At 41.1% G+C, this 22,407-nt stretch overlaps 1 protein-coding gene across 1 annotated transcript in view; it reads left to right on the forward strand.

Moving 5' to 3' along the window:
• The window catches only part of shisa9a (shisa family member 9a), a 60,253-nt gene extending 38,923 nt beyond the window's left edge, over positions 1–21,330 (forward strand). The window contains exons 3-4 of the mRNA XM_005721757.1: positions 6,313–6,498; positions 16,058–21,330. Of these exons, the coding sequence (XP_005721814.1) occupies positions 6,313–6,498; positions 16,058–16,941 (1,070 nt within the window). The 3' untranslated portion in view covers positions 16,942–21,330. The remainder of the gene's footprint in view (positions 1–6,312; positions 6,499–16,057) is intronic.
• Positions 21,331–22,407: the final 1,077 nt, after the last annotated feature.

The raw sequence follows: 22,407 nt of genomic DNA on the forward strand, positions 1-22,407 counted from the left end.
TTGGGCAACGATAAGAAAATGAAATATCGCCATAGAATATGGGTAAAACGCGCATGCGCAGTGCCTTTGTTTTCATACACACATGGCGGAAAAAGCATGGCGGCGATGCAGAATGAGAAGGGTGAAAGCGGGTCGTTGAATGAAACGGATGAACCAGAATTGGTTTGTAAAAGTGCTGCAACTTCAGTGGTGTGGAACTGGTTTGGCTTTCGTCCATCAGATACACAACAAAGCACTATTTTTGGTAGAGCATGCTAGCGGGCCGTCGTTATTACCGTCCTTTGATTTTTCTGAAAATCAACAGTGCCCCTTATAATCCCGTGTGCCTTATGTATGAATTCTGGTTGTGTTTACTGACCTCGAAACGATTTTATGTGGTACACGGCGCTTGAAAATCTGTCAAATGTTTCAGTACAACTTTGCTAAGCTACGAACTCGCACTGCTTGATGGATTGTCAGAGCATTACGGCTATCGTAGGCGGGAGCCTCGCGGAGTGATACGTACGGTGCTTCAACATAATATTACCGTATTGTGTGTGTATAACGTCTTTTTAAGTTTTGTGGATATTATACATGGTTATGCTGAGGATATGTCGGCCATAAGCGCCTTGAGGCGACTTATGTTGTGATTTGGCGCTATATAAATAAAATTGAATTGAATTGAATTGAATTTCCACTGGAAATGCCTTTTGGTTAAACTGTCAGCAAGGAATTTGCATTTGCACTGTTAAATTTTTATATAACTTTAATGCACATGAAAAACAGCTGCTTGTTTAAGGGAAAATACATTGATGTTTTTTTTTTTTTGCACTAATAAAGTTGTGGAGTTGTAAAATATGTTGTCTAGTGTCAATTATATCATCAGCTATATCGTTATCGCAAATTTTCAAATGTATATTGTGATAGATATTTTTGGTCATATCAGCCTGCTCTGATGTGCATGTGTGATGGCGTTACTGGCAGCACGTGAAGCAACCAATGCTGCAGATATACTGGGGCCATAAGTTATGCCACGGCATTTTCCATGATGCACTGAGCACTTCAGAGAGAGACACTACTGAATGTCTGCTCTCTCCCTTACTTTGTGTTTTGTCCTGCATGCTCTGAATTTTCATCCTTTCTCCTCATCCTCCAGCCGTTTGTGGCGGATGGCTGCACCTCCCTGTTCTGGTTCCTGTTAAAAGGGAGTTCTTCTTCCACACTGTTGCCAAGTGCTTGCTTATAGGGGATTGTCTGAGGGTTCGGGTTCTCTTTGTAATATTTTAAGGTCTTTATCTTACAATATAAAGCCACTTGAGGCAGATGTTGTTAAATGGCAGCATATATAAATAAAAATTAAATTTGAGTAAACCAAAGCGTTTACATACAATCACAATTTTAGAAGGGCATGACTGTTTCATGGAGCTGAATGAGCTCATGGCAGAGGGTAGGTGCACCTGTGCTTTGATGGGGTATTGAATTTTACAAATGTGCTCCTCAGCTAGACAAAATCCATTATGAAATGAGAAAATTGTTGACCCCAGCCATTTTGGCCTCACATGAAAAATAAAACAGCCTACCAGCTTTTATCTTGAGAGAGAGAGAGCGAGCGCTTCGGGATCATAACTCAGTTCTTCGCTGCTGTTTCTTCCTTAGTCATGGTTGTCTCTCTCCTTCTCTTCCTCACAGTTTACCCCTCCCGCCCAACACAGCCTCACTTTTTGCAGTGAAAGTCATCTCGCCTTAAGTGAACCCGCATTGCCAAACCGTTACAGTAAATCCCAAAGTATTTAACCGACAAGCGCATCATCGTCATCTGTGTATTTGGCAAGTCCAATAAATTTCTCAGAAAATGACTCGACCTTGCATTTTCCAGGCCGCTGTTATCTATCCAAACTAGGATGTGGGTCCATGTTTCATTTCACACAACACCGTGGGACATTTCATCACATCAAGGAATCTCGTGTCTCAGTCTTTTCTACAACGCCTCACACTGGCTCTCACTTTGATGCTCTTTTTAATTGTCTCCACTCTCGCCGTACCTTGTCAGTCACAGTGTCTGTTAAGAGTGCGTGCGGTTTGAGCCTGCGCCAGGGCTTAAGTGTTTAATTAGTAAGAAGAGAACTTGCTTCGCTTTGACAATTGAGCTGTGCAGATTTTAAGGACTTTGAGCTCACCCTGTGACTCGAAACCTCGACGATGAGATGAAACAGGGAGAAAATGACTCGAGGAAATCGATGTTGTCGGGCTGAGGCTTCACAGTTTCCCCACCTCAGTTTGCCATCTGTATGAACACCTTTAAGAGGTGCTAAAAGAAAAGCGAGAGGGGGACTGGGAATATCTGTCATGATTAGGCTGTGTGCAGGCAGGATGAGGACCGAAACGCAAACTCACGGGAAAACAGGACTGAACACAAAATACAGCTTTATTGCTGACAGAAGATAAAGGCGATACAAAATAATATGAAACTAAACTGGGAAGTTCCAAAGGACCTGACTCACGAGGAAACACACGGAGGGGCGCACAGTCATGAGGGAGAACACGACACTGAACTGCGGGAGACGCGGACATAAATACACAGAGGGTTAACGAGGGAAGTGGGAACACACGGGGAACACAGCTGACACAGATAATCGTAACGAGACACGGCAGGAGTAAGACGCTTACTGACGAGAGACTGTCAAAGTAAAACAGGAAGTACACAGAGGTTCAGACAGGAGGAGAGAGAGCACGGGGAGAGCACGGACATAACGGCCTGGGGAAAACATGGAATAAAACACAAGGAGGGGAAACGAGGGCTCACAGATACATAGAGGGGCACACAGGGGGTAATCAAATAAGGAACATCTTAACAGAACAACCTAGGAACCAAGGCATAAACACAAAACACACGAAAACTAAGAATACTGGGCCAATATGGCCCAGGACCATGACAATATCCATGTTTTCCTTGTCTGTTTGCCCTGTATTTTTTACCTTAATGATTACCTTTTTTTGTCTAGCTTCTTTCGATATTTACAAACCATCCTCATATCTCTGTCAGCATCGTTTGAGACGTTTTCTCTCTTTTCTCCTCACGTATCCTCTCCATTTTCCGCATTTCACTTTTTCCACTCTAATTCTTCACTCTTGCTCTCTTGTCTCGTAACGTTTACTTTCCTTCTCAAATTATCAAGTGACAGCATTGGGGCTTTTAAGAGAATGTATTCACTTAGTAAGTATACCTTTGACTTCAGTAACAGGAGTTTGCAATTATCTGTCAGGCTCAGTGCAGCGAGAGAACAATTCCCACATTGTGTTTTAACATTCGGCTGCAGTTTAAAGTCAGACTGTGCAGCTCTGGTAGAGCAGTTGCCCATTTCTCAACCCACTGCACATCTTCTGAAATCTAATTATCACTTATTTAATTAGAGGAAGACATTACAGTTAGCCAATTCTGCAATACTGTAATTAATATAAGACATCTGCTACTTCCTACACCATAAGCATTAAGCAATAAATAAATAAATAAGGGAAATGCAGTCACATGCTTCTGTGCAATATAGCAATAGCGAGATGAAGTGCTAAAAGTTGCCCCAGGATTTCTGAAGAGATTAGTGAGTCATACTTAACTGAAAGTAACCGGACAAATTGTTAAATTGAAGCTAATTAAAGGTAATGGATAAATGTTTAATTTGGCCGACTAAATATAAGGGATATGTAGTTGGCTGAAAATAATGGATAAATGGTTGAAATTTGAAACACTTAAAATAATAATATGCAATTGAGCGAATGACTAAACATAAGAAAGCCTTAAAAACATCGACATACAATGACTTTCTCTGTATTCAACACAGTTTACATGCTGGAAAACAGTAGGATGACGTTTGCTTATTTGATTCTATGCCCCTTAAGACTATTCAGTCATTTACAATCAATGTTCGTTGATATACAATCAGATAATATACATGTATAACTATAGACACACATATAATGCACACAAAAAAACAATATAAATAAACCAAAACAACAAAACGACATTTTTACATCAAGCTATAAACCGTGTGATTAACACTCCTCTTAATCCCTGTATTTGTTAAAATAATCTCTTTATATTTGTTTTTTAAACTGACTTTAACTGAGAATTTGTTCTTTCATGAACCTCTTTGAAATCCTCTTATTGTACTTTAAAAGTTTCTTCCCATGTTTTAGGAAATTTACTGAATTTTTCTTCCATTACTTATCTGTATTCACCCTCTGCATTATGGACGGGCCCCAGAGGTCCAGGCTGGTCCAAAAAAGTGACTGAGCTACCTCAGCTGGATACAACTGAAGTGATTTGATAACTATAAGTAAAATTAAGTCTAATTAATTTTGTATTGAAAATAGGAACAGCCGTGCCCATGTTAAATATTCTGGTAATAATTGTACTAGCTTGACTGAGGAGGGCACTGATTTTGGAGCATGTGCATGTCAGACCTTGGGATGTCGTCTGGCCTTTATATAAAATATGTCTCTCAGGAAGTAAAGTAGGTCATCATTAGCTCGTGAGGCTCACTTAAAACTTGAGAAGAACAAATATACTATGCACTTACTGTGGGTTTATTGTTAATACATATAACTGTTCATTATGTAGTTTTAAAGGGTTTTCCAAGTTTGCTACCATGTTTACCACTATAAACATGGTAGCATTAATCTGCCCACCTTTGTTTTCCTTTGTTTTCTTTCGTAATGAAATAGCAAAGTGAGCTGAGTCTAATAGCCCCATGTCAAAGTTTGTTACTTGTCCAGTCCATCTATGACGCAGTCTAGCAAACTGATATAAAACCCACCTAATGCTTAGTTTAGCACACTCTAACTAACACTGAGCAAATCCAGATGCGGCTCCACAGTCGATATTCCTTAGCTAGACCCACTTCTGCTAACTATAACTCTAAAATGTCTGTGTTATAAACAAAGAACAAAAAATGCTGTTCTGTTGGCTGCAAAAGCATCCCATTAGAACTGATGCCTGTTGCTTTCGAAGGACAACAGTTGTGCTGTGATTTCAGCTCATTTACATGTAATAAAATCACTCAGAAATCTAAAAAGAAAAGAATGTCTTATTGATGTGACTCAGGCTGCAGTCACGAAGGCGTAGAGACTGGTTAGCAACCACCTGGTGAGCACCAGTTGGTAAATCTCTGCTGATTTAGAGAATATGCTGGAGTACATGTGATCAAATGATTCTGGAGGGTTGGCATTTGAAATACAGTCAAATGATATGAAAACAGAAAAAGCTCTTTTTATGATAAAAAAAAAAGTCTAAAGGTACCAATAAATGCTTGATATATTTCCTTTAAGTAACTTTGCACTCACTGAAAAACTTTCAATCCTATAGTCCAACAGTCTTTCAAGCCTATAGTCAAAATCAGGAAATGGTGCTGTAGTAAATGAAAGAAATGTGACTTCACAACTTTTTGGGCTTAAGCTGTAAGAAATATATGTGTAAACTTACAGAGAAAGTTCTGGTAGCTCATTGGCCAGACTGTCTTGTTGTTATAAAACAGAACATTTTGATAAATTCACAAACACTCTCCTTTTTTTTGTTCCTTTTTAATCTTGTGGACCCGTTGTAAAAAGGAGACATTCATGTAGCAGATAGGGAAAAACAGCAACTTTTCTGTCATCCATTGTTTATCTATTGCAGACTTCTTTGAGCTAGCATGAATGGCGATGGGGGAGGTCTTTATCAGGCAAAGCTGCGAAATGTATTAAAATGCATTTTAAAGCCCAAACTTAGACCCTCATTCACATTTTCCAAATCTCTCCAGGGGGCCAGACTTGAACCTGTGCTGGGCCCATTCTGGGCCCCGAGCCTCATATATGACACCCTTGTTCAAGACATTGCAATATTAAAGCAGTTCTGAGACAGACAGTTCTGAATCATGATGAGTGAGGCTACATAAAGGACCTCTGAGAGAAGTAGCACAGTCCAACTGGCAGATTTAGACTAATTCATCAGATGTGCAAAGAAAATCTCTGGACTAATAAAGACATTTTTTATTCCAGGAGGAATATTTCAGTTGTAATGGTGACATAAATGTAAGAGCGTGTCATGGAAATCTACTGGTAAAATCCCAAAAGATAGAAATGAGTGTATATTAGTTGAGAGCAAGGCACAAAATATCTCAGCCAAGAAATCATGTATTAAAAAATAATAATTTAAAAAAAGAAATTAGGTTATGTAAGTAGATTCTGGAAAATGTGAATGAGAGTTTCACCAATCATTTGACCAGCGAGGGCTCCTCTGGTGCTGGACTGGAGCTTTAAATGTTATTGTAACCTTGCGCTGTCTCATGTCCCTGTTCACAGAGGGTGGCCAGATTAACAACAACGTGGGACCGGCTTCAAACATGGGCCAGCAGCACCCTTACCCTGCCCTCGGCCAGCTGTCTCACGTCTATGAACAGCACCAGCAACAGCAACAGCTCCACCAACAGCAGCAGCAGCAACAGCAGAACAAGGATCTCAACAAGTACGCCTCTCTGAAGGCTGTAGGTGAGTGACTGCCAAGTTTCTTTTTTTTTTTAGTGGAGGGGAGTTTAGATGAAGGAGAATATTTTTACAGTTTGTGGTAGGCAGTAAGCCTGATGTTGTTCTGTTGGTAACTCTTACGACTATAGCAGTGTGTAGATTAGCAGTGAAACCTAAGGCTGGGCCTGCCTTGTTAGTGGAGTCATCGTGATTCATCCCAAGTTGGCAGTGAATTTCAAGAAAAAGGAAAACCCAGGCTCCTATAAGTGACTTTTTTTGTAGTATAGTTTACTGAATGCTTTTTGAGCCCCTGAAACACAAACTCAAATAGCACCAGGTGGTTTTTTTACTCTGGGAAGGCTCTAAACAACAGCAAGCACACTGCACACATAATTGACAGTGGTTTTTTCACTGCATCGCTAACCTGGATGTGGTGTAAGACATAAACAGCTTATACATAAATATTTTTCTCCTGCTTACTGGGGATTTATTTAATGGGAAATTTACACCATAGCTACGCCGCAACCTCAAATTTATTTTGAAATCGTATGCCGTGCACCTCCCTAGAAATGTAACTACACTTCAGGTCAGTCCGCAACTACTGTGACTGATCTGTTCAGTGTTGTTAATGCCTTCTGTGCATATCCAGCAACTTTTTCGCCACTGTTTTTGAATTTATCAGTGACAGAATAACAATCGGCACCTTAGTATAAGGAATAATAAACATAGCATCAATGTAGGGACTGAAAAATCTCAGCAAATTCCTGGATTTAGAATTCCAAAGCTATTACAATGGACAAGAGGAAATGTAGCCTATAGATTTACCAGTTTAAGCAAACGTATTATACAAAAATATCACATAAAAACAGTGGCTCACATCCTTAGTGGTGTTGTGCCAAAAAATCCATGTTTAGCACAACACCACCAATGATGTGAGCCACTCACACAGGTACAGTAATGTCATAGGCTGTGCAAAAGTTTAGGACTTAAAGAGGAATAAATATAGTCATCTTCTACTCCACGTGTTCCTTGTTGGACTCTACAAGATGGGAACATCCTCACAGTTTAAGCTCCCAGTTCAAAATAATCCTTATTTACCTTTTAGAGGGCTTCGGGCAGCCTCCCCATTGTCTAAAATCAGTTTCCTTCCCCCTCACTTTAAGATGACCTTCTCCTGATGCTGGCCGTGTTTAATATCAGCACAGTGGATACACTTTCATGCATGCCACCAAATCCAGTGAGTCAGCGGCTGTAGCAGCTGATCTAAAGTTGCCTCATCACCATACGTTCTTTGGCAGTCACATTGCTATTTCATAATCTGAATTCATTCGAGGCCGACACGCAAGTGCTTCCAGCGAGCGTTTGTCAGCTTGTTTATGCTAGACAGGTACTCTGCCTTCACTAGATTCAGAATTCAGCCCACTCACGACAGATACAATCTACAAATGCATCTAGATGTCTGTATAAACAGCTACGGGATGCTATTTGTCTGCATTCGCTCGCTTTTATTTGAAAAATGACCGGATAGATCGTGTTTTGTTCTTTTTTTTGAAAAGCCTATCTGTCCAGCATGTCCAGCAGCACAAAGTAAAACTGATTGTGATGACAAATGCATCCTGTATTGTCAGTGGTATTCCCTACACTACTGTGGCCCTGACTCATCTCCAGACATGTTACAGTAATAGATTATCCTGCTTGTTTGTGCTGAGTAATACTTTGTGCCCCTGAAGCAAGAAGAAGACGTGTCATTATTATGGTAGCAGTATATGTAACTGCCAGCGAAATTGACAACAGAGAAAGACTTGAATGAGCAATGAATACCAAGCGGTAAATGAACGCATCATTTTTAAGCTTAAAGGATTACACCAATAAAAGCACAGGAGTGAAAATAGTGGTTAATGCTGTCATGCCTGAGTCCTGAACTTGGCAACTTTATTGTTTGATGGTCTATTTTTATAATTCCCAGAGAAGTGGCCGAATATAGACATCAGAGGATGTCTAGATATTTTCAGCACAGCCGCAGTTGTGTTTGATTGCAGGAAATTGTTCAGTTATCTAAAACGCCAGCAGAAAACATCTTGGTGTCAGTCTGCGAGAATCCAACCATTCTTTCTTAACTCAAAATTTCGTGCCAATATTCAACGAGGAATAAAAATTCATCAGACAAGCCAATTTCCCCTGAACACATCCGTGCACTGCAATCGCAAACTGTGCTGCAGTTTGAGTGCAGCATACAAACCCACTGTTTCTCAAAAAGTTTTTTCCTTCGTCTTACTGCACATAAACCCAACAGATGGATGCAACACATGCTCTGGGGATTGTGCGCGGCATTGTGGGAAATGAACGAAATCTCTATCTGTTGGGAAAACAGATGAGGCAGGTTGATGGATAATAGGTACAAAAGAATTCTAGCAGTGTTATGGAAATTTATGCTATAAGAATACAAACTGAAAAAACTGGTTTTCAAACTGTTTCCTTGGAAATGTTAAAAATAAATGTAAAAAAAAAAAAAAAAAAGCGGCCTAAAGACATTCAGCCTGCATCTATATCCTGTAAGTCCAACATTAAGAGATGACCAATACCCAAGCATTTGTGTTGTGAATAGTAAATTTTTTTTTTGTTTTCTCCATTAAGAATTATTCCTACAAGAGAGGCTGGTCTGACTCGTTCAGAGCCTGCTGATCTACTTGAATTTTTAGGGAATAGTCTGCAAAAGAGAAAATATCCAGTGAGCAGCAGTTCTCTGGGCTTGTTGATGCTAGAAGTCAGAGGAGAAAGGCCAGACTGCTTTGAGCTGATAGCAAGTGTCTGTTGGTGTCACTGTGCTTTGATACCCATTGTTTCCAACTGTGCAAGAATGGTTTGCTGAACAAAGCAAGCTTTCGCTGTAGTCATTTACCGTGTGACCAATATAGCGTCACCACTTCAACCAGCGCATATAGTTTATGTAAAGCCCAAGAGCAGGTGCACAAATTGTGGTCCATTTGCGAACCCTAGCTGTCAGTGCAGCATATATGCTTACTTTTTTAAAGGGGCCATTAGTCCATGGCGCTATAGTGCTGGGCTCACCTTAAATGAGTCATATGGATCTGCCCAGTTCTATCCCCACTAGCCGCAGGGTGGGCTATAGAGGTCTAGTACTATGTGGATCAGGCATCGATCAGGGGCAGAGGCCTTGCCAGTTTAATCCCCAGCTGCCAGAACTGGTAGACAAAAGTGGTTCTGATGGGGGGAGTTTCTACAAAAATGTAGCATTTTATGAATCTATTGCAAGTCCAAATCAATTTATGATTCATTTAATACACATCCAATTGGCAAATCTAATAAAGGTCTTGCATGGTCTCTATCTTAAAATATAAAGCGCCTTCAGGCAACTGCTGTTTTGATTTGACGTTAAAAATAAATAACGCCAAAATATAAATAAAACTGAATTGAATTAAACAGAGGATACACAATATAAGTTACTTTGTCTATCCTCTGCCGCTTTGCCGCTGTAACTACAAATCTACAGCCATTTCACATCTGCAAGCTGCTTTGTAACCCACCTTCATCCTAGCCCCCATATTCATGCTGTTCCTGATGTAATCAATGCGATACTTGTTGTTATTCCTGCTCTTTTCGGCCGGAGTGTCTTAATATTCCTGTCTTCTGCAGCTTTTTGTGGTAACACAGAAATCTTGTCACATATAAACTATTACAGATGTCAAAATTAATAAATAAATCATTTTACAAACTGAAAGGTCCTGATGAAGTTTTTTAAAAGTCTTTTTAAAAAAGTATTAAAACTATATGTGCTACATGTTCAGTAAAGGTTCTGGGTTTAAACCTCTCATCAGCCAGGTTTTCTGTGTGGAAGTTGCATGTTTACCCTATTTGTGCAGGGGTCCAAATCCTCATGCTTCCTTCCAAATTCCAAAGACATACATATTAGGTTGACTGGTTACTCTGAACTGAGTGCGGGGTGACTATGACCATGAATAGTTGCCTTTTTAGTCCTGTTAAGGACTTGGAAACCTGTCCAGGGTGGAGATGGGGTGGCTGTAGTTGAGGAGGTAGAGCAGGTCGTCCACTAATCGGCTCCAGTCCGCATGGTGAAGTATACTTGCGCAAAATACTGAACCCCAAGTTGGGATGTGAATGCTAGACAGAAACCACTGCATGAATTTGTGTGAATGTCGTATGCATTATATAAGAACCAGTCCACATTAGCACATTCACTATATCCCATTCCAGTATATCACGGCAGAGAACTTTAACTACAAACAGAAAAGGTTGACACAAACATCAGCGTTCAGTGTCAAACTTGTTGTAGAAGATAGGAGGCAGTTATGCTGTGTTTTATGAGAAACACAATGCAGAACTCAGCAGGATTCTCTGGCTTTTTATCTTTAATGAAAGCACGGATCTGGGTGCATTTTGGATTTGACAGCTTAAGAATTAGCTTTGCAAAATGAAATGTCATCACCCAAAGGCTAATACGACTCCAGCACTAATAAACAAGACTGGCCAACCAGCACACACTGGCACGCTTTACAAAACTTCCAGCCAGCTCTGTTCAGCCAAAGGAAATAACTCTGCCCACAGTTAGTCGTAATGACATCCGCCAGCAGTTGGGGATCATTTTTTTTCTTTTTTTCTTGGAACAGAAGCAGTTGTTTTCCTGTGATTGAGAGATGATACACTGCTTTACTATACTGTAACTTTTTTTGATTTGAAAGTTGGGGTATGTAATCCTTTTTTATTGTTGGCATGTACAAGAAAACTTCACACTTTTCCTGTTTAGGTTTCCAACTATAACTTCATTGATTTTATGATTTCTATGGTGAATTGTTTTTCTAAGGAAGTATTAACTCTCAGCAAGTTGACTTTTTTAATGTACTGACACGGTCTGAAAGCAGTGACAGCCTGTGGACCATAAAATCAATATGAAAAGCTGTGCAGCATGGCTCTCAAATTGTCTGGAGGTAACATAAAGTTTCATCATTTAAGTTAATGTGATAAAATGTACAAAACTACTCATGAGGTTCATTAACAATAAGCACTTTTATTTTATTTGGGTTTTTACAAGCCTCTTTACTTTTCTTCACTCACACCCTCCTCCAGTACCTTTCTGTAGCCGTCGTACTCGTCCCTCCCACCGCTCCCATTTTCCCATGAACTCCGTTTTCTTCTTTATATCAGTCCCTTTATCAGCCATCTCCTGCCCTCTGCATTTTTATCTCATCTTTGCTTTTTGCTTCTTTTGTCTTTCTTTCCCATTATCTCTTCTTCACCCTGACTCCACCCCACCCTCAATTCATCAAGCTCCATATCGCTCCTTAAAGAACCATTGGGCTGCTAATCTTGATCCTCCTTTACAGGGGCTCATATTTGATTCCATTTCTATAATTGAACGGAGGTCTCTTCCCTTCAGGCTCATGGTTGACTGACAGTTTTCCATTTTCCAAGTGGTATTCAAAGATTCACCTATGAAATGATTGGAAACCTGTACACACAGGCACCCAGGATTCCAGGAGGCAAAATGCCATTACCTTGAGTTCAGTGATGGGAAATTGACACACAAGCTATGAAAAATGCATGTGAGGGGGAATAACAGAGACAAAAAGAAAATGTGCAAGTGGCAATCTCGAAGGCTGAAACGCAAAACGGCAGAAATGACAAACACTGTTTTTGCTAAAGTGGACACACAGCTGGCCCTAAAAGTAAATCAGTCAGCATAACCTTGATATTAAAATACAGGTTAATCAATCTAATCTAAATCTGACCCCTTCAAACACCAAGATGGTGAGTAGTCCACAAACTAGTAGTTGCATCCAAGCTAGAGATCGGAAATAAATGTCAGCAAAAGAAATCTGAATAGCTAAATAATTCTCCTCTGATACATGCTCTGGTGTGCTCACTAACTGGAAATGGAACTAGGTCTTAAGCACTACTTTCCCAGCATCCCCCATAACAGCCTTTCCTCTTGTTCTTTAATTGCTTCTGCCATTTTAATGGCCGATGATCCAGTTGAGAAGGCCCTCACCTGTCAATCAATAGCCATCTCCACTGTCCCTCTGTGCATCTCTATAAGGTCACTTTATTGAGTTCTAACAGCAAACAAGGCAAAAAGCAACCAAGAACGATCCCTGGATGCAGGCCTGCAACTCAGCCTGAGTACAAATGACCAATTATGGCCCACTTCTATTGTACAAATGCTCTGCTGTAGTTAATGACTGTCCTACATCCAAGAAGATTCTCTTGTTCTTACATGCTGGCTAATAAGTCAATTTTCCAAATGCAGTAAGCACAGTAAATCCTAGGTAATTAGGGCTAGTTTTATTATTATCATTTTCTTTAGACTTGCACATAAGTGGACAGAAATCAACAGAACATCTAAAAGCATTAACATTTAGTTATTTGTCTTGTGTGTCTTTCTTTCTTTTGCCTTTTTGTCCATGCAAACGCGCAGCTATGTTAAGCGCTGATTTTGAAGCAGATTATACCCTCCTTTGTTTTTTCTTGTATTTTTTTAGCTGATTGTTGCAGCCGCACTCCACATGCACATTCATTTTAATGAGGACACTTGAGACACATCCATGTTGCAAGTGCCAGTTATATGCTAAGATGCCGGCTTTAATATACTGTGATGTAGAATACATTTAATAAGAACCTAATAATAATCATACAATTATGTTTTCATATAACAAATGAAATGACCACAGTAGATATTCAGTTTTACTCGAGTACTCAAGATATTAAAATGTCAACCGCCTAGCATCACTAAGGAAAAACTCATTTGGCTTCTTTTGGATACCATGAATAAATCATGATCAAAATTTGATTGAAATCCATCCATTAGCTGCTGAGGTATTTCAGATTTCATAATCTCTCGGATTTTATAATGAGGCACACGTAATTTGCATCGCCAGCTTTAGTCATGCACTACAATTACCAACCCTTAGTCACTTTGAGAGATAGTACTGTTTTTCCGCGGCAGAGATAGTAGCTAATAGAAAGCACAGGTGTTGATTGCGTCTCAGTGATGCATGGAACACGGTGTTATTGTGAAGGAGAAAGCAGTCTAACACCATTGCACAGTTACAAAGAGTTTCTGGAGTGGGAAAAAAATAAACCTCACAGACAGAAAACTCCATTTAAACCCAGACTAATGGATGTTTTTTGTTTAGGATGGCAGCACTGTGACAGCAGGATCCACCCACTTATAGTGAATACTAAAAAAAGGTCTTCAAATTTGGGTAAACCATTGGAAATTTGAAAACGTTTTAGAGACTTCAAGAACTAATAATCCCCCCACTAAATTGGCAGTAGACGACCTAATTGCCTAACAAAAAGCAGATTGATATACTGGTCTAAACCTAATAAGGTTTTTATGTTACTGGCACTGTGGGACTTCACGAAGCAGTTCTCGGTTTTTCCCCCTGATGTATAATGTGTGCGAGTCTCTGCAGGACACTGCTTTTCTCATGCAGAGGCATGCTGAGCCCACGCTGCGTAGCAGTGGCATTTTTCCGTTTCCACTCACGTACACGGCTGGATGCGTGTACCATCGAGCTGACTACTGCCGGATTGATTCACCTGTCACCTGAGCAAGTTTGATCCCCAGCGGCAGTCTCACAGCGACTCAGCTAGTGAGGCTGTGGTCTCCCACCACTCCCACCCTTACCTACAAACCCCCACGCCTGCGCTTGCTATCCACTCGCAGGCCCACGTTAGTTATTTCTCTTCAGCGTTCGCACAGCGATAAACTAGATTTATAGTTACAGCGGCAAAGCAAACTCACTGAGTGTGTTAACTTTATCTTCAAGGACGTAGCGGCAACAAGGGACTGAAGAGTAATGACTCAACTGTGAAAGTGAATCTGACAAAAAAAAAGGGTCACATTTCGCCAGTGATAAGAGAGACTGTAGCTTGGTGACACTGACTGACAGAGAGAGGAATAAATGTGAGCCATTAACGCTGACTGCTCCAAGGCTGAAGAAACACACACGGATACACACACACAGATATAGAAGATGCAACAGATAGAGGAGTCTGTAAGTCAGGAAACAGACACATTCTATGTTTTGGTTGACTTTTTGTTCATACTTTTGACAAACAATTCAACAATTCTTCTATACAAAGTATAGAAGAATTGTTCTCTGGAGGGAGAAATAATACTTCTGCGTCTGGCAAACCGATTGGTTGCCAGGAGAACTGCACCTCTCTGACTGCACTGTGATGATGTTTTGCCTGAATTTGGAAAACACTCTGTCAACTTTACTGTTATGTTATGTTACGACATTAATGTGAAAAATTTATACTTTAAAATATAAAATTTGCATCTGGTAGTTCGTTTAAGCTAGCTTTGTAGCACTTACCTTTGCTTTAATGATGAATAATTTCGTGTTCGTTACCTCCCACACAATAAGATTGTTTACCCATCAAGATCAAAAATACATGTAGCTGTCCATACTTTAAACGTTTTCATCTTGGCAGCAGTGGAAGGTGAGCAATTTTCTACAAGATACATAGATGTCACTGAACTGGAGCTTTGGCGAGACATCGCCATTTTTAGGGATTTAAATTAAGCTGTCGGAGCAAAATACGGATCACAAGTCACCAACATTCATAGTTTCTCTTCATATCTTTGTTTTTCCTCCATGGATAGATGATCCAACTAGTCTTGTAGTACACGTTTGTCTTGCAGTACCAGGGACTATCTACTATTGTCCATCATGATGCTGTAATGTTTTGCTGGCCTGGTTAGTTAGTCGGTCACATGACTGAAAACTATGGATGGATTAAGAATGGATGTCTCTCAAGTTCATATGTGTGTACACACGTGTAAAGGCAGATAACCAAATACTTTTCAAAACATTTTTGACTGGTTTAAAAATACTGAATGCAAAAATAAATGTCTACAACTTGGAAGGCATTCTCAAAAATCCACTAGTTGAGCGTGCACTGAGGTCTGATTGAAATCTTTCCTTAATCTTATGACATAACTGTAATAAACTTGCACCGAGTTAGAAAAAAATCACCCATGTCATGCCTAGTTATTAGCCTCACAACTTTCTCCCAAAATTTCTTCCTTCTTTCTCATGTTGAACTCCTTCCCACCATGCAAAAATTGGATGTTTTCTTGGCTTTAAAAGGGAGGAAGAGGCGAGCTGGAGGAGAGATTCTAGGCTTTTCTTTTGATTTCACTCCTCCAGTAGCAGCACGGGCCTCTAACTTGCAGGCGTTAGCAGTGGTCCTGACACTCTGCTTGGTCAGTTAGGTGAGGCTGACTAACAAAGTATAGGGGTTTGTTATATGACCTTCTTATACTGTGGGTGTTAAAACTGATGCAATATCTATATTTCTGCTTTCTGTCTGTGTGTGCTCATAGTGATGTGTTATCTTATGGCTGATCAGCAAACTGCTGAAAGTGTTATTTTTTGATTCATTCAATAAAAAAAAATCTTCCATGGTGGCAAATGGCCAAATTTAAGAAAGTATATATCGTTTAATTCAAGATTTAAGCTCTGCTCTGTAGCAATTTTTTGTGCCCACTTAGTGTTTCATTGCTTCTCTTACTCTTTCTCTTCTTCTCCTTTAGCTGCCAAGTACAACGGCGAACTGTACAACAAGCGTCGCCTGATGGTAGAGATGCCAGCAAAAGGACTTCCTCTGCAGCCCATGGGCAACTCCCGACCATCCATGGCGTCCATGGGCAACATGTCATCAGTGACTCCTCAGATGACCACCAACCCCATGGCTTCAAACCCTATGAGCGCCAACCCTATTAACCACGTCATGACCCCAATGACTTCAATGACACCCATGACCTCGCTCACCCCAATGACTTCTATGACTCCTATGACTTCCCTCACCCCTATGACCTCCATGACTCCTATGACTTCTTTGGGTCCACTGACTCCAGAGCCAGTGGCCACTTACGTCACCGAGATGCCCAGCATCTCCTCTGTCTCAACCCTGCCGACAGAACGGCACATAGCCGCTGGAGGAGGAGGGGGACACAAGCCAAACGGCCAGAAACCCAAAGTCAGCCATGGTCACACTGCCCACAGCTCTCACAGCTCTCACAGCTCTCACACTCATCTTCACAGCCACAGTAGCAAGCCACCAGGACTTGGGGCTACCTCCCTGGCACACATGGCGGGGACCATGCCAGGTGGCACATCCCTGGGCATCTCCAGGGCTGCTGAGACTGTCATTGGCCACGGCTCAGCTACAATGGGCCGCCCACTGGCGTACAGTTCCAATACAATTGCGTCCTCACATGCGATGGGGCTGGGGCTGAAGGGCTGGGACGGGACTGAGACGGTGGGCCGGAGGAAGACCTACGGGCACAAGAGGCCTCAGTGTACCATCCTGGAACCGAACCAGCTCCACAGCACTAGAGGCCACAGCCACAGCCAACACTTCCTCCCCACACAGCCCTACTTTGTGACCAACAGCAAGACAGAGGTGACAGTGTGAGAGAGAAAGACAAGAAGAAATAAAAAGAGAGGAACAGGATGCATGTGGAGTGGTGACACGAGTAATCTCTGAGTGGAGATACAGTACCAGCTCTTGAGATGTTCAAACGTGCAGATCTTCACGTGTGTTTGTGTGTAGAAGTCGAGGGTCGTTGGTTTACTGTGTCCGAGTGGTCCTTGTTTCACAAACAAAGTTCACGACGAAATCTCTCTAAAAGACCTTTGCTGTCAAAAGGACGGCCCCCGAGTAGGTGGCATCTGTAACCATACTAACAAAGAGCCTACAGAGCAGGGATGTCTTTACACTTGTGGTGATATTAGAATGTTGTCTCACAGCCAATATCTACTCCATAATGATACCGATATTGGAGAATTACAGTGCGACTGCTCTCAGATGGGAAACTGCTGATAAAAAAAATGGATTGGTTTAACAAACCAAACCTGAGAAGCAATATAAGGGATCAGCTGTAGGCACTGAAGCATCACGGGTAATGAGAAATACAGCAATTACCCATAAACCTCTTGACAAGAGGTGTGCTCACCTGTCCAGCAAATACTGAAGGGTTTGGAAGAAAAAACACTTCCTCGTGATTCACACCCAAATCTCCCGAGGGCTTTCCAGCAGACACACACGATGAGGGCCCTGGGCTTTGGACTGCAGACATGAAGGCTTTGTACTGTGGCTTTTCACACGCACCTCCTTGAGCTGTGCGGCTGAAGGTCTCCCTTTTCCACAAGAAACTCCAGCACAGAGAGCGGATGCTGTGGCACTGGTTTTATTTTGTTCTGATCTCGTCTGCGTGATGACAGCTGACCCAGGGGAGGGACAGGGAGGCCGGGACGAAGCATCTGCATGATGAAAATGCACACATTCAGAAATACACGGACACGCAGAGTTACCACACAGTTGGGTTTTTAATTATTGATGCCAGTGAATTTAACTGGCATCAAAATTAAATAGGTTTGAAAATGCTCTTTTACGTGACACTTTTGACTTTTAGTAATGGCAGCTACATCAAAAAGACCAATGTAATCCATGCACACACAGGAAACATCTTTAAGTTTTCAAAAAACATTAAATTGCACATTTAAAAAACATTTTAGACAACATGCTATGTGGTATATGAGAAGACTGATGCCACCTCTACATGTCTCTGTGTTAAATTTAATGCTAGAGGCAGCAGATAATTAACCTAGCCTAAAAAATAAATAAATATATGGAATGAATGTTAGAAACAGGAGGGGGAACCATTAGCCCAGTTCTGTGCAATCGAACAATAATGAAATTGCCTTCAGGGACCTCAAAACATCACTAATTAAGATGTTACATCTACTTTATTTATTCTGGAAAAAAAGAAACCTAAGAGTAAAAAGGACATCCTGTGGTTTTAAGTGGGGGGGTATATGTCAGACTTCACACTAGGTTGCCAGGCAACAAACTGTTGAACTATTCCTCTAAAAGAATTAATAAATAGTGCAAAAAAAAAACCAAAAACCCAACCGTGTTCTAATGTAGCCGTGGTGAGGATGATCACGCTGGAAGCAGACAAAATGACTAATTTAATTTAGACTTTGTGTGTGTGTTCCTTTTTTCTGAGTGTGCAAAGATGAGACATGCCCAGACATTTTTACAAAGTGGACCAAATGTAAGAGTTCTGACCTCTCATCGTGTTAGAGTTTACAGAGCTCTGGGATTTAAAAAGTCCTAAAACTGCCACAAAAAGAGCGCAAAGAACAAACACCTTGCTGTCGCCCGCGAGGCACTGCCACGAGAAGCTAGTCTCGATCAGATCACTAACTGTACTCAAGCTCCAGCTGAAAAAAAGAAACCCGGCACAACCAGCTGTAAGAATCTATCTGGGTTACATGACTCAAACATAAAAATAAATCCCCTTAAATCTGGCAAATAGGCCAAATCTTCTAAGGGATTCTCAAAGCCTATTTGCTTGTTTTTTTCATATAAGATATATTAGCAGCAGCAGCCACTGTTATCATGTAAATCTTGTCTTCTAAAGTGCTTCATCCACCTCTATTAATTCAGCGAATTAAGATGCTTTTTAAGTGATCAGACTGCACTAAAAATGAGAAGCATTTGGCAGAAGCGTAAACACAGTTGACAGCAGACAGCATCCCACTAACAAAGACAGATTGTGAGGGCATTTTTGGATAGAGAACAAGGAAGAAAAAAGCCGGGGGGGTGTTTAAAGTAGGAAAACCTGAGAGGGAGAGGGCCACGTGACAATCTTGTGAGAGTAAAGGATATGAATATCAGCGTATACCTGAGACAGTTTTTTGCCGGCATCAGCTGCACTGCAAGCAGTTTGGGCACGTTATGGATGGAGGTGTAAAAGGAGAACCTAATACTGCAGTAATACTGCAGGTTCTAAGTCGGACACGAGAAGAAACACCTAGGCCAGCTGAGCGCATAGATAAGGGGCTCTGAGGGAATATTTTTCCCCTCATGCTGTGGAGCCCCCTGCTGCCTTCACGATCACGTGACTGTAACCCGAGGCCAGATTGAAGGCATGGAACAGGATTTAATAAGTCATCAGAGCATTAAAATGTGTCACCTACACACTTAACACACGCACACACACACACACGTGCGCACGCATGTCGCGAACACATTACAGGGTGGACTCTGCTTTCCTTGTGTTCCCACAGTGCCGAGCGGCAGGTGTCATCACAGCAGAGAGACCAAGAGTCGGTACTGTTACCGCGCCTGTTGTACATGAAAGACTGTGAAACTCCAGACCATGGCCCTTTGTAGCGATAACTGATATTATGCTTTTTATATATAAATATATATATATATACATATAAATTTACATAGCCTTTCTCTCTTAATCTATTTCTTTTCATCCTTTCCTCTTCTACACTTTTCCCCCTCCTCTTATCCTTTTCTCTGTCAGTCTAAGGAGAAAGACCTTCAAAGTAAATATGTGAGAGAAAACAAAAATGGGGCTGCGATGAATCTTTTCTGTAACAACAAAGTTCAGGCACAGTAAGACTGTGAGTCATAATAAGTTACCTTGATAGACGTGATTGGTTTCCCCGTGCACACTGTTCTCGCAGGAACTCCAAGTGATCGAGTCTGCGATTCCAGAAAAACGTTATTTTGTACAACTGCGTGTCCTGTTGAACACTGCACACATTTCACTGTTCACAAAGTGTGTGTTTGTGTGTGTGTGTGTGTGTGTGTGTGTGTATATCCAACCCTGGCTGATGATTTTGTGATTATTGTCTTTGAAGGAGTCAAATTCAAACAAAGTCATATTTAAAAAGGATTCATAAGACTACAAATACATATATTTGTGTTTGGTGATGCTATGCAGGATCCCCCCCTTATACGTTCCTGTTTCCTGGCAGATTGTGTTGTTTAGGACAGAGTTGAGAAACAGGTCAGTGTTCGCTGGACGTACATTATCAGACCCAATTGGCTTAATCCAGCAAGGCAGAAATGTGGAAATGTGAACCCTCCATGCAACCTCTTGCTGGCAAATCTTTGAAAGCTCATCCAGCTCTGCGAAAGCAGCCAGCGGAACAATTCGTAGGACGGTGGAAACAGTTGGCAAACAAAAAAGCAACCAACAAACCCCCCACCTCCCCCATTGCTCATTGTAACAGCCAAATAAACCTGATATAAAGGAGGGAATTTGTTTGAGCTGGCTGTGTCATGGTTGATAGGGTCAGGGCCACAGATGAGTGGGTTCAGGAGGCAGTCATGTCTGACATTCCTCATCAGACGAGTCAGCCAGACAAAAAAATGCCAGAGCAGAAGGACACAGGTAGTCTGCAGGCTTAAAAAAGAGTTCATTTATTAGTGCAATTTTTTTTACAGTCAGTACTGGCTTAACATACTGCAATAATCTATACGGTATTAAAACTGCTGCATAGGGAAAAGTAATTCAGTGCAAAGTGTGGAAGTTTTCATTAACTTGTGGGTTGATGGTGCTGACCAACAGAAAGCTGCACAGTACATCTTTTGCATGAGAGTTGTACTCTCATTTCAAATTCTAATCCTAATAGGAAATTGTACAAAGGTATTTCAAAGCAAAATATTTTACTCCCTTGCCAACTGCATTCGCTACATTTGTTTTAGACCTGCAAATTTTCGCTGGTCTTGATAGACGGCCATTGTTACAGTAAACTACCTGTGTCAACTGCTTTTTATTAATGAATGCATTGTTAGCGTTCTACCCAACCTGCCCTGTAGACCTGGTCAAAAGTTGTACAGTGTGACATCAGTGCTGCATTAAACTAATTTATTGATGAACTGACAGTAAACAGCAGCGAGCAATGATCACAAGAACTAATATTGATAATCAATCTCCAACCCTTCACGCCCAACTGGTCGCAGCAGATGGCTGCCCCTCCCCGAGCCTGGATTTGCCAGATGTTTCTTCCTGTTTGAAGGGAGTTTTTCCTTCCCACTGTCACCAAGTACTTGTTCGTTGTTATTGTACTACTTTGTTATTGTAGGGTCTTTACCTTACAGTATAAAGCACATTTAGTGGACTGTTGTTGTGATTTGGCCCTATCTAAATAAAATAAAAATGAATTGAATTGATGCTATCGTGTTGAAAGGGGCTAAAGGAAGAGCTGACAGGCAAGCAAAGAATAACTTACCCACTTACAAAATAACCTAGAAAAGTATTAGCAGCCACAAACTGAGTATTATAAGAGCTTGGGCCACACATGCGTCACTGAAGGACAAAAGGAGGTGAATGCGTCTGGGATATAAAAATTGGGGATTAAAGCCCTCCCTCCCCTCTCTTGTTTTTGGAGTTACCTTAATAACAAGTTCTCCTGTTCAGCAGAGCAACCAGAGTTTTAGATAGAAGCGCTCAGCAAAATATCTACAAAGGGTATTCAGTAAGAGACAGAAGAGGAGCTGCACTGGGGCCTGTGGCCAGGGGGCTTTATTAGTTCTCACTGTGGTCTTTAATCACCAAAACCCAAAGAAATGTGGGAAGGAGCTTTGATGCTGCAACAGGGACTCCACAGTCCACAGAGGTGCACAAAGACAGAAGAGGGAAATTAATGTCAATAGTTGGGAGAAGCTTTGAATTATTGATACAGTAAAAATGGTGGTGCATGGCACATGAGTGCTAACAGCTGTGAATCAAAGACAATTTGTTGGATCTCACACACACAAAGACACATACATATACACAATCTCTTCTTTCCAGTGTTTTGCGTTGCTCAAATTATTGATTATTACTGCAGCACATGCAGCTCGATAGATTCTCGCATCAAAATCGGCTATGTGTATGCACTGGAACATTGCGTTAGCTCCTTTGGGCTTTATTTTTACACTGTGTCCTATTTAAGCTGAAGATGTGAAGCATGGATTGTTCTTGATGTCAGTCTAAATCAGGAAAACGCAGCTGTCTGTATATATTAATTTCTTAGTGGCAAAGTAGTAAAGAAAGACCGCCCCAACCCCACCCTTTAATTAGAACAG

The sequence above is a fragment of the Pundamilia nyererei genome, unplaced genomic scaffold (genome assembly GCF_000239375.1).
Source record: "Pundamilia nyererei isolate P.nyererei 1_Seehausen unplaced genomic scaffold, PunNye1.0 scaffold00005, whole genome shotgun sequence".
Lineage (NCBI taxonomy): Eukaryota > Metazoa > Chordata > Actinopteri > Cichliformes > Cichlidae > Pundamilia > Pundamilia nyererei.